At 42.1% G+C, this 12,720-nt stretch overlaps 1 protein-coding gene across 4 annotated transcripts in view; it reads right to left on the reverse strand.

Moving 5' to 3' along the window:
- LOC139104924 (uncharacterized) overlaps positions 1–12,720 on the reverse strand; it is a 54,668-nt gene that overhangs the window by 25,269 nt on the left and 16,679 nt on the right. The window contains exons 2-4 of one of the 4 annotated variants that reach the window (XM_070660700.1): positions 8,631–8,700; positions 4,883–5,295; positions 391–531 (exon numbers count right to left, since the gene is read on the reverse strand). In XM_070660700.1, the coding sequence (XP_070516801.1) occupies positions 391–531; positions 4,883–5,277 (536 nt within the window). In that variant the 5' untranslated portion in view covers positions 5,278–5,295; positions 8,631–8,700. Of the gene's footprint in view, positions 1–390; positions 532–4,882; positions 5,296–6,614; positions 6,895–6,984; positions 7,304–8,626; positions 8,701–12,720 lie in introns of those variants that run through there. The other 3 variants (XM_070660701.1, XM_070660702.1, XM_070660703.1) reach the window with 3 other exon arrangements.

The raw sequence follows: 12,720 nt of genomic DNA on the forward strand, positions 1-12,720 counted from the left end.
CAATGGTATCTCGTTCTCTCCTTTACGTCAATTAAAACTGTTGCGACGCATGTATCAAGTATCAAGTTACATGTTTAAACTCACGATGTTATAAGCCACGTGCTTTTCATTACGCAATATATTACAAAAATTGTATCCCGTAAAAAAAAAGTTAATATTTCTGCACGTAAATATTTCTTTTTCTAAAAAAAAATTTAATTTAATTTTTTAAATTGCAAAATTTACGATATTTCGCGAAATTAAATCTTATTTCAAAAGTTATGAACTTAATAATCCGAAAAGCTAATATCTGAACGACGCAGCTGAAGATAAGGATATCTTTTACAAAGTACGAGAGTAAAAGGGACGGATTTTTCGATAATAACTTTCTTTTGTAAAATTAGAACTTACTCAGTATCAGGCACAGGTATCATAGGAGGAGGCAGGCGGCCGTTGTGGTCCAGGAAGTGATTGATCTCAGGTTCCTCTTGCACTGGGGTCTCGTATACGAGGGTCTCCACCATCGACCCTTTGCTCGAGCCGAAAGACACCCTAAGTAATAAATATATTTGATGAAACGGCAAATATATTTTTTAATATTGCAAATAAGCAACGAAAAATTATTTTCTCCGTATTACATTAGAAATAAATATCTAAATGATATCTTAATTTATCTCGGACATCGTTTAATTGGCGCATAATTAAAATAGGTCAAATAACAGCTAGCGCAAAACGTACGAAAAATACTCCTCGTATACCTCGGAGGGGTTTTTTTCCGCGTTTTTCTTCGCGCGAGACCGCAGCCGGCGACCGCAAAAACGATATCAAAATTCAAATCCAGCGATCGCAGCGGCGATCACATTACGATCGAGTGCATAATAGACATCGACGTGCACATAAATAAATGTGCCATGCAGTTATTTATTACTCGCCCCGGAAACAGCGCCGCCGAAAAGAAAAATTCCGAATATGCCGAACAAAGTCGTTTAGCAGATACGCTGTCACGTGCAATTTTATATTAAAAAATTTTATACATACAACAAGAAAAAAAAACAGATTTTTGAACTTGGCACAAAAATTATTTGACGAACGTCGTCGAGTTAAAAATTAAAGCTCGCAGAACTCGAACGATGGCATAAACAATTTTCTTTTCTATTGGAAATCTCCGTAAGATTTTCTCGGAGCGTTGCGGCGCGTTAAAAAAAAAAAAAAAAAAAAAAAAAACGTCGACGAAGCCGCGAGATGTAAACGCATCTGGAACATTGACGTGGCGTGAAATCGTGCCGATTCTCGCGAAAGGATATCGAATAGCGTTCGCGCTAATAAGACAGAAGACGGCATTAGTGCATGGATCTTCGGCGCGGTGCAAACCGGTTCTGGCGCAGCATCTTCACGTAAAGAACCAGGCTGGCGAGGACGAACGATTACGAGTCGGCATTTAAAACGAGCACGGGCTAAGGTGACGAGCTCTTCTTCTTCACGCCGAGTCGGGATTTTGCCGATATACTTAAATTCGCATTCGCGATCCCGTGCGCGTTGAAATCCGTTAGCCCGCTTCCACGTTCCTTCGCATTATTGACCGAGGTTGGGAGTTTTAACGCGCTCGTGCGCACAGTTCATTATTCATTACCGCAACAGGGTTAATCTCGCAGCCGGATAAAACTTCCGCGGTTTGCCGCGCCACGCCGAGGAATCAATTAAGTCGCAACATCGGTGTAAGGAATCGATCGGACGCGCCGATCGATTTATCCGGGAGATTGCATTATTTCTCTTTGCCGAGATTGAACTCGATAACGCGCTAACATCAAGCCCTGTTATCTTCGATTTCATATTCTTTCATACATTTCACTTCGCTTCCTCTTCCCTTTTTTATCTCGCTTCGTTTTCGCGATCGATCGCAGGTATGACTTTATACGACGGTTCTTGCACGAACGCGAACGGTTCGATTAGAATTTAATTGATTTGTTACGAACTGTTACGTGCTAATGAGATGCTGGTTCTAGTCTACGCTAAAACGGATTGTAGGAAGGTGCTGCCACGAGTGGCAGTGTCTTCCAACCAGAATATGTATCAAAGTTATATGGGTGCGTTGAGCCGATAAAGCCTACAGTAGGTCTGTATTTTTATCCGCTTTTAGAATTAATCGATACGCACGACCAATAAGTGCACAACAAATGTAATGTTAAATCGTTTAATAATAAGCGAAATAAATAAAACCCTACGTCGCCTCCATCGGTCAGTTCTAAATATTTTATTAATATTAAAGACACAAAAGCCTGTATGTTACTTTACATATTTCCCGACTTGAAATACATAATTATTACGCACGTTAAAACTGGCTGGGTTTTTTTTTCCCCCACGTTTTTATTTTATCTCGCAATATTTTCGTGTTAGATAATGATGAATTATTTGATTTGAAGAAAAAAGACGATGCATGTTGATTATTCAATTAAACTAATATTGCAAGTACTTCAATTTGAAATTATTCGACTAGCCACACGGAGATCAATATTGTAAATAATGCCGATATTTTTTTTTTTTTTTTTTTCTTAAACTAACAGAGAAAATTCGGTATGACACCTGGTCTAGATTAAGGGTCGAGGTGGCTCGGGGTCGAGGTTACCCAGCTGGCAACCTCCCATCGATCTGGTCCCGAATTGACCGGCGAATTCTCTTTGATCTACGAAGCCGAAGACCGTAAGCATACAGGATAATGCTTCTCCTACACCGCTTAATTTCCTTAAACAGCGTATAATATCGATTAATCTCCAGATCGATAATTCTTACACTTTGTTCCACGACGGGTATTTCTATAGTCCACCAATTACTAATTTAACGCAAACTAGAACAGACTGACGTTGCATATGTGATTCCTGTAAATAATCAAAGCAACGTGATTTTCAAACAAATTACGGATCGAGTCTTCGGCGAGGGATTCGATTTTACGAAGAAAAAGGTATGCATTTCGAATCAATCACGTTTTTCTCAAGTGCGACATGACTCGCAACTGAGTCGGGACCGGCAAACGGAATGGAGCAGTAAACGATACCGTGAAACGTGCCACGGATACCCAAAAGAAAAGAATTTTCAGAACGCTCGTTCTTGCTCGATCGCGGAAAAATTGCTGCATCAAACTGTGTTAATTTTACTCTCACGGCTTGTGAAGTATCGAACGCAACGAACCGCGGCGGTAGTCGATTAGCAAGAAGGTATAGTCTGGGCTCGGTTGGAATCGATTATGGAATCCCACGGTCCTTGTTTGCGAGAAAACACATTTATTTAAATCTTTTTGTCCTTTGACATATGTTTTATTCAGTATTATTAAACTTTTTTTTTATAAATTATAGCGTTATCAGCGTATAAATCGATTTGAATATATATAACATATGTAATATATGAAAATTGATTAAACGTGTTCGCTGATAAGCTATCAATAACTTTTATTTTTTACGATATTTTTTTAATATCAGCTGTATTATTACAAGCAAGACTGGAAAAAGAACTTAAACAAAAAAAAAGAACAAAAATAAAAAAACCGCATGTCAATCAGAAAGATATTTCAAACAGCTTACAGGGAAAATAAAAGATGCGATTTTTCGAAGAATTAAGCAAGCAGGATCTACCTACTGATTTGCAAAAATAGACGCTAAATACGCAACAGTATTTTCTAAGTACGCAACAGCATTTTGGCAACGGGTCAGATCATACAGTTCCTTTCTAGAGTGATTCGAATCTCTAATGCTGCCAGCAGCATTATTACGAAGTCAACCTAAATAAATGCTCTTCCTCGAAAACGTATTAACCGTTGTTGGTATTATAACCCGCACGTTAACAAATTCCACCGCGTGGTTTATCAAAAAAAAAAAACTTTTTTTTTAATTAAATAAAATTAATCTCTTTACTATTGTATATACTATATAACATTACAATAAAACCGACCATTATTTTTCTATTTTCTCGCGTGTAATTAAAACGATACTTACGAGATCGTTAGTGACACAGAGATCATAACTGCGGCCATGAGATTATTGAATTCTCATGTTTTTAAAAGCGCTAAATAGACTCGCGTGGTAAAGTAATTAACACCGTGACGACAAGGCTGCCTGGAATTCTTATTTTTATCAGCGCAACGAGAAACTGCAAGAACTGCGCTTTTGTGTGTAAACATCTCGGGAAAGTAATTCACTCGTTTGAGCTTTTCTAAATCGACTCCGAGTATTATTTAAGCGATGCAGCTCGAACGGTGTCGCGTGTAACGTGCGTAAAATGTAAAAACGTGCACGCTCGATAGAGCCTCCCTTTTCCTACTTGGTGTTACTTCACGCCAGTTTCACACGGCGTCGTGTCTCTCGCTATCTCGAGTGTCTCTCGTCAGGATTATTAAGTGCACTCAGAAGACGGTCCCGGTACGTCTCGACCGAGCGAGTCTCCGCTCGATGCATTACGACGCCCCGTCGAAGTCTCGGCGAGGTTGACCCTGACCTATCCCACGTGCAAGTGCCGTAAAAGTCTCGTACGGTCTGCGAAAGTCAACCTATAGATCCGATACATAGCGTGTTTTTCTCTCTCCCTCTCTGTCTTTCCTTTCACGAAAGACAGGCGTTTTACCACGTAATACCCGATAAACTCGCGCTTGTATTTGCGGGGTAATTGCAGATCTTCGCCGGCCAGAAACCAGCCGAGTTTCACGGACAGCTTCGCTCCGAGAAAGTGACAAGGATAGACATAAACGCGTGCGGCTTAATCTCGATATTCCCGCCGGCGGAAATGAAAACGGTGCAACGATTTCGAAAGACTCGGGATTTAATCCCGCGATTTTGTCCCGCGAGAAATGCAATTAGTTTACCTCGACGACATTCTAAAATCGTATACCCATCCGGGAATTTTAATAAGACCCACTCACCTCTTCAGGCTGGCGTGCTTCGCGCCGTTGAGAATCTTATTCTTGCGCTCGCTGCCGGCGGTGCTGGCCACGCTGTCGATGCTGTAGAGGCTGTCGTCTTTAGTGACCCTGTTGGCGTTGTGCAGGGTCGACTTCCTCGCGGTACTCGTCCCGTTGTGCTTCGGACTTTCGAGCGGCCGAGGGGAACCGTGCCGTGCGACCGGCTCGCCGCCGGTCGGATCTTCGATTCTGCTGGACACGATCATCGCTCTAGTCGCCTCCGTGCACTTTCTGGGCGACGTGCTCAGCACGGCGGTGCTCTTCTGCAGTTTGCCGGTCCCGCGGTAATTGTTCTGCTGACTGTTGGGCTCGCCGGGCGGTGGCTTGTCCTCCGTTGGCAGCATGTACGACAACATCGTCCCTTTTTCCTTCACCTAGACACACGAGAAGGAAACACGTAAGCGGAAACGCAGTATACGATCGCCGTGGAAGATCGTCAGGAGTCATTAACCGGGTAGGCGCGACGGTGAGAAAATTACGAGGCGACACAAAAGAGATCAATCGAGGGTCGTCGGAAGCGGATAGAAAAAGTATACCGTTCGTGGTAATAAGAGCATGACGGCAAGTCGGTTGATTAATCCTTCGTAGATACGTAGACGGGGTAATTACAAGTTAATAATATCCACGATGCAATTGGGAAAAATTCGGGCGAGTCTGAATCGAATTAACGAACTTCTAAATCGCGTGTCAGCGAAGAGAAAAAGCTAGAACAGTGTCTTTAAATCAATCGATCAAAGTCGAGTATAAAATCGACAATAAGGTATCACGTTCATTTTCACACCTCGATCAACCATGAAAAACGTTGCGCAAGAAATTCAATCAGGCGCCAAGTTTAATTGTCGGCGTGACTTGGTTCAGTTGGAAGAACACGAAACAGTGGCGAAGATTAGTTCTTTAAATATTAAAATAAATGTTTAAAGGGTTAAGCGGCTCGATATCTCGCAATGGTTAAGCGATTGTACGAAATCACGTATGTCGCGATGCTTATAGTTCGCGCGTACGGTGAGTAACATTATTATTAGCGGGATAAGTCAGCTGTTTGCTGTCAAACCGATATATGCCTCCGCTGCATCGCGAGAGCATCTTTTCCGAACGGATCGTCATCGTCACTATCGTCGTTGGCGAATAGCCGTACTGGATCCGTCCGCCTCGACGTTAGGCAAACATTCGCGGATCAATCGGAAACGCGAGAGCAGCCGCGAAGGAAACGATCCGCTTTAAATGCGTTTACACAGTCACTGACTGACATAGACCCGACCGTCCTATCTTTAGGCGCCGCTGCGTCTTCGACGATAAAATTTGCGATAGCATAGAAAACGGAAAAGACATCGATACAGCGAGATCAATTTTATCAGAAGAAACTATTCGAGACGTAACTCGAAGATTAACGCTAAAGATTTTTGACATTAAACGCGCGATGAATAAATTACTCGAGAAAGAATTTTCTCCTGCATAATGTACAGTAATTAGCGTAGAAATAATCTAAGCTTCCAGACGCGTGCGAGATAAAAATCATGAAAATTTAAAATAATGTCGATTAATTTTTGATAAACACGAGAATATATACATAAAAAAAAGAAAAATTTACAGACTTTTCAAGTAGAAAAATAAAAATAATAAATAGAAATAAAAAGAAAAAAAGATCCACTTCACTGATTTCCATGTTTATGTGAATACCGAGGGATCGACTCACCGGCGTGCAAGCTCACGCGACGTTTATCGCTCGCTCACGAAAGCTTTGCATATATCGACGGTCGTCTCTTTCTCGAGCCGCCTGAGCTCGGTCTCAGTTTACGGCCAAACGCACTACCCACTGTTCGTTTCTCACGCGCCCGATTTTCGCACGTCGACTTCAGCTTGTATACACGTCTCGTCGCAAACTCGTGTCTCGCGATTCGAGCTTTCCTAACACGCTCGCGCCGACATCTGCGCGTTCAAATAAAATCATATCTACGAGAATCCACCTGACCATTCTACTCGTCACCTCCTGGTTGATTAAAAAAAAATTGAAACTTTCAAATTTATTCCAACGCGTCGATTCTTGCCAGAAAAAAAATACGTACTTAAATTTACGTTTCATATAAAAAGCTGCACATGACACTTTTCACAAAAATCTAACTCGATGACACGCAACATCGAGATTTTCGTACCACTGGCTGTCTTTATGCAACTACGAATATTGTTTTGTTACTTTCGATGCAGCAACGAGTAACTTTCGTTGGCGCGAAGAGAAAAGGAACGCTCGCCAGACGAACGGCGGATCGCGACTGAGCGCGACGCAAAAGCGAGGCAAAGGTTGCAAGACAGACGGCCGACTATAGCTATGTCTACTCTACTACTCCAACTAGTCGTCGTTCGCTGCTCTCACCGTTTCTCGCTCTATGCTACCACGACGTTTACATCAATTCGGAGCTAGTATCGTTCCCCGGAGGCGTATGCATCTTGCACCACGTGCCGGCATACCTACATGCTGCACGCTTACCCTAAGCCTACGAGGATTCGCATCCCTACTGACTTGAAATACCGACTTTCTATCTCGCAAGACTCGCGACCGGTCGTTAATAGTGCATCGGGAGCAGAAAATCGTTAAGGTTTGCAAGTTTTTACAACCGTGCGGAAAGTGGATCGTTTCTGTAAAAAGCGATAAATTAAAAATTGACACGAACGCCGAGTAATTCATGCATATGTATACAATCATGTGAACCCGTAGGCCACTCGCAATCGCTAATTTATTTTATAACAGAGATTCGTTGTCAAAACTAAATTTTAATATTAATAATTAATTTTTTATTCTGATAATTTACTTATATTCGGATAATTATTAATTCTGATGGTTGTAAAAATTATACGATGCTTCTTTAAAGATAGAAAACATTTATTTATTATGATAAATAAATTAGAAAACAATTTGGTCTCTGTCGTGTCTATTTTTAATAAAAAAGAATTTTTTATTTATTCTCTTTTCGAGCATTTCATTGCTAAATCAAGACACGCTTGTCCTGCGATGTACATACAGTCTACGTACGAAAGAGAAAATATTTTATAATTTATTTCTCTAATCACCGCCCTCTGATCTCCGCCCTTTCGCCGGTTCGCGACATTACTCGAGGTATTCCGCGGAACCGAAACGGTCGATCGCTTCGCGCGTGCAGCTAAACTGCAGGTGCAAACGCGCATTCGTCGTAACCATTCAACCTGCGCCTTTCCCATGCGAGCCGCCGTTTGATTTAAAGAGCCCCGAAGCCCTTCCGTGCGTGAAGAATTTCACGGGTGAATCAGCTCCCGTCCGCTCCCGTTACGCGACTTCACGAACACCGAAACGAACTCGGCTTTCCTTTGGCGAATCACGGTCACGGATATTTCGAATCCGCACTCGTCCGCGAATGTTCCCGAGGTGGACTCCCGATCCAATTGACCCTTTAACCGACTTTGCACGCCGTACGTTTTACAATATCTTTATCTTCGAGTCGCGTGACCAGCAATTTGCGAAACTTACCAAGGTGTGAAAATTAACTGCGACCTTGAAGAGCTAAATATTACTTTTTATTCCCTATTAAATTTTTTTTTCTTTCTTTTTTACGTTGTTAAAATTTAATACTGTCAGTTTAAAAGTTTTACAAATTAAAAATGATTTGTCCCTCTAGTAGGTTGATCGATTGATTTTTCATCACGGGCAAAATGCGCAAGAATGTAAATTAAACGTACTCACGTTCGCACCAAGAAGTACCCGAGGCAAGGACGTCCGAAATGTGTTCTTGATAAAGTAGCATCGGGACTACCTGAAACATTAACACATAATCGATTAGTGCCAACATTTTTTTCATCTCCTCTCTATACTTCAATAAATTATTTTTAGAATATATAAAATATATGTATACACGTTTTATATAAAAAAAAAAGTTGTGTGTAAAATTATCTCTAACCGTATAACGCACCGCTTTACTTATCCCTTCCCCTATTATTATAACACCGTTATAAGAGATTCTATTTTACGTTTCAAGTAAACGATATATTTTTATTTAATTTTCCAAATAAATCCAGGCTATTTTTCGAAAAGCGATATATAGCTTGCGAGTAAACGCCTGGCCGGCACTGTAATCATCAGATCGTCACGCTATGAATGCGGCACAGTTTAAAACTGAAAGAAGTCTAGATATTGGCCTAGAAACGGCCAAGTGCTCGCTGAGAAGTCTATTACTTGAGGATGAAGAGGATGCGTTTCACGGCGGGGATTTTTTTTTTCCTTTAAGCCGGAGGAAAGCGAGGGAAACGAGGAGAGGAAACGATCTTCGTCTCTCGCTTGAATGGCCACCTGTTTTCGCGGACAGGTGACATCACGCACACGCGGGCGTGAGAACCCGAGGACGCACGAGCGGAGGGCAATGACTTCTCGAACGCCGACGCGCGCCGAGAAATGAATAACGATATTCTCCCCCGAGGAGATTGCGCCCGTCGGCGGAAAACTAGCTGTCGCAGTTTCCGCGAAGGTAAGCCCGGAGGCTGTTCCAGCTCAGCTGACAATAAATGAAATCGCTCGAATGCCTTTTCGAGCCGTTACGTATCTTTGGTATAATTACGCCGGAACGAGATGAGAATCAGCTCCGATATTGCGCGGCGAGCGCGATAAGTCGATAAAGGCGGCTGCTAAAGTAAGACTCGAGCGAACCGATATCTCCAAGACCGCGCGCGCGATAAGAAAATCATACGCGCGGGGTTATTTCCGTGATGTGCATCGGGGAATTAAAAGTCCGGTTTATCCGCTCGATTAATCCGCGTCGGGCAACCGTTGCGCCGATAAGTCCAGCCGCGCTTATCACATGCGTGAGTCACTTTACCTCGCGATGCGTTCTCCAAGGTCGTGGCGAAGGTAAACGCGCGGCGGCCGCATTTTTATTTGCGCGACAAACTACTGGACATCGTTTCGAGTTTTCTGATAAAAAAAAAAAAGAGCGAGAGGCCGTTCGTTCTCCGTCGAGACTTCCACCGTTGACGAGTGAAAAATAAGGATCGAGGCGAGGTTTTTATTTCGCGGTCCTTTAAAAATTCTTTTTAATGCGAAAGTAAAATGATTATCGTGACATCGAGTTGACCCAATTTTCCAGCTGGTCCATTTCGCGTTTCGGAGATGCGAAAGGTTAAACACGACGAGACGAATTACGCGTAACGATGGCCGCCGGTTCCGCCGCGATTACGGAGCAATGATGCAATGCGCTTGAGTGCACCGGGGCGCTAAATTGATAAATTTGCATGCCCCCCCCCGAAGTTACGTTCTGCACGCGGTGCGGCGTATCCCCGTGCTGATCGACTGAAACGGGCTTCGTCTCGAGTGCGGAATAAATCGCGCCGTATAATACAGACGAAGCGCAGGCGGTCCGCGATAAATCTGCCCTTGCAAGTATTCGAAATGTCAGTGCAATCGAGCATGTAAAACAGATGCAAAGCAGAAGTCGGGAATGAATTAAAAGGAGTTCATTCTCAAATTTCTCCAGACGGAATTTTTAAAGAATTATTTCGTATAGTTTTTATTTGTGGAATCGGTATATACAAAGGAAGTTGCGCGAAAGAACATTAAAAACAAAGGGAAGTTTTGAGACCTAAACGTTAAATTTAGAAGAACCTTTTCTTGAAATTTTATTTCTGGCAAGATAATCATTTCATTCAAATGCGAAGATCATACATTTATACGTAACCTTTTTAACATAATTTTGAAAACTTTAGTAAACAATTGTGCTAATTTTAATATTTTATTCACAATAAAAGAAAAGCTACGTATTTTCAAGTAATTTTACTTTTATGAAAACTTGGAGTTTTATGGTAGCAAAGTGACGCAAGATTTCGAAATTTCTAAACACAGCGAGAGGCTTACGTGTACAAAATGATGAGCGAATGACATCATCAACTGCCATAACTGCTTGAAAAACTTTAACTTGAATGTGTGCCGTGGCACCAGATGCTCATGTTCTGTATTTTTCTCGAATGTAGAAAACGTCGTGCGTTTAAACTTTAGAGTCAACTATTTTCAATGCATTTTTAATCGCTCTGATCTGACTCTTCGCCTTACAATATTATTCCTCGTGTGCCACTCGAGAAAACCAGGTAAAAACTGGCTAGGAACGAACTTCTTGACTAGAGTTAAACAGTTTCGACAACCATCGTGTGCCTACTCACGAGCGCGATTTCGCGACACGTGCATTGCAAACGTGGATGAGGTCATCGCGGTGACGTCAACATCTGATTACGCGATCTCCGAGTTTCCTTCCGCCCCCGTCCCTCGGTTGAGTCAACGCGTAATCGACCAGAAAGAACCAGAATTTTTACAAGCAAAGGTTTTAATTTTCATAGAAAACAAAAAGAAAAAAAAAATGTTTGAATATACGACGCTCTTGTGTAACGAGCTCAAAATTACCAGAGGCGACAGGCGACGCGACGTGCAGAATGTAAAAAATCCAGAAATTCTATCTGCGTTACTCGGAAACCTGGAGCTTGTCTCGAGAAAATATAACTATTCTCCGACCTATGCACGTCGGTGCACCTACGAACGCACTTCCGCTCGAGCGAGTACATATATTATATTTTCCAGCCACAAAGTTGATTCACGACCCGACCTGAGTCCAGGAATAGTCGATCACTATAAAGCCGTTGCGCCGCGTAGGAAGAGCCGACTAACCTGCTCAACTTTCATTGCCGGTCTAGTCGTCAAGAAAACTGACGTTTATTACTATACAGGGATCTCAAAGTTAGAGAGAGAGAGAGAAGAGGCGGGGGGAAAGAGCTCTCGTTAGAGATCGCGTTAAGTTATCGGCCTCCGCGATCTCATTATTCTATCATCTAATCTAATCCGACACGATAATTACAAGCCAGTCGTCCTTCTGTCGGTGCTTGTTAGTTTCTCGCTCGCCACCCACGAAAATACTCGCAAAATTATCCTACATAGTATATTTTATAAGATTCACCCTAGCAACGAACAGTAAATAATGTAATTTTCCGCGATAGAAGTCAAAAAGACGTCCGAGGTTATTAATAAATTCGAATAAGATACAGAGCTTTCTGTAAATAGAAAGTAAAAGTAAATTTTTAATTGCAGGCAACAACTCGATACTTTCAGACGGGTTATAATTAAACTTAAATTTATGAGATATAAATACATCTTCGAATGAACGTATTGGCACGTTTTCTCGTAAAAAAAGAAAAAAAATTTTAAGAGGTACAAATAATAAACGCGCGGTAAAGAAAAAAAGTTTTAAGAGATACAATTAATAAACTGTGCAAGTCATAAAAAAAATTAGCGAAAAAAAGTAACTACACATAAATATGCCAGTGATTAGTTTCTTATTCAGATTTAATTTAATGACGTAGGAAGGAATTTTTCCACAGACAGATGTAATGACGTCTGATTTAATAATGTTCAAAGACCAACGCGTGTTCTTATGTATACTTGAGTGATTAAGAAGTAGGGCGTATGTACTTCAATTACGACCCGTCCGTCTGTCCTGCTACTTCTCCGATTGTGGTTCCGGCACAGCTCGGTAACGTTACTCTGCGACACGATTTCCGGCGGCGTGACTTCCTGGCTGGTGTGAGACACGAACTCCTAAGGAGCCTCCGGCTCTCGAGGATCGTAACCGGAACTCGCGCGCTCAAACGATACCGTTATACGCGTCTTCCTCTTCGTCGTTAATAGAGCAAAGCATCGCGCGGTGGTGCTTAAAGAAGTAAGCTTTATGACGGGCATTCGAGGACTTGCCTCATCTAGCCTCGTCAAGCGCCATTTGAAGCAATAAAGTGATTAAGGTAATTAG

Source organism: Cardiocondyla obscurior, linkage group LG08, assembly GCF_019399895.1.
Source record: "Cardiocondyla obscurior isolate alpha-2009 linkage group LG08, Cobs3.1, whole genome shotgun sequence".
In the NCBI taxonomy this organism is placed as follows: domain Eukaryota; kingdom Metazoa; phylum Arthropoda; class Insecta; order Hymenoptera; family Formicidae; genus Cardiocondyla; species Cardiocondyla obscurior.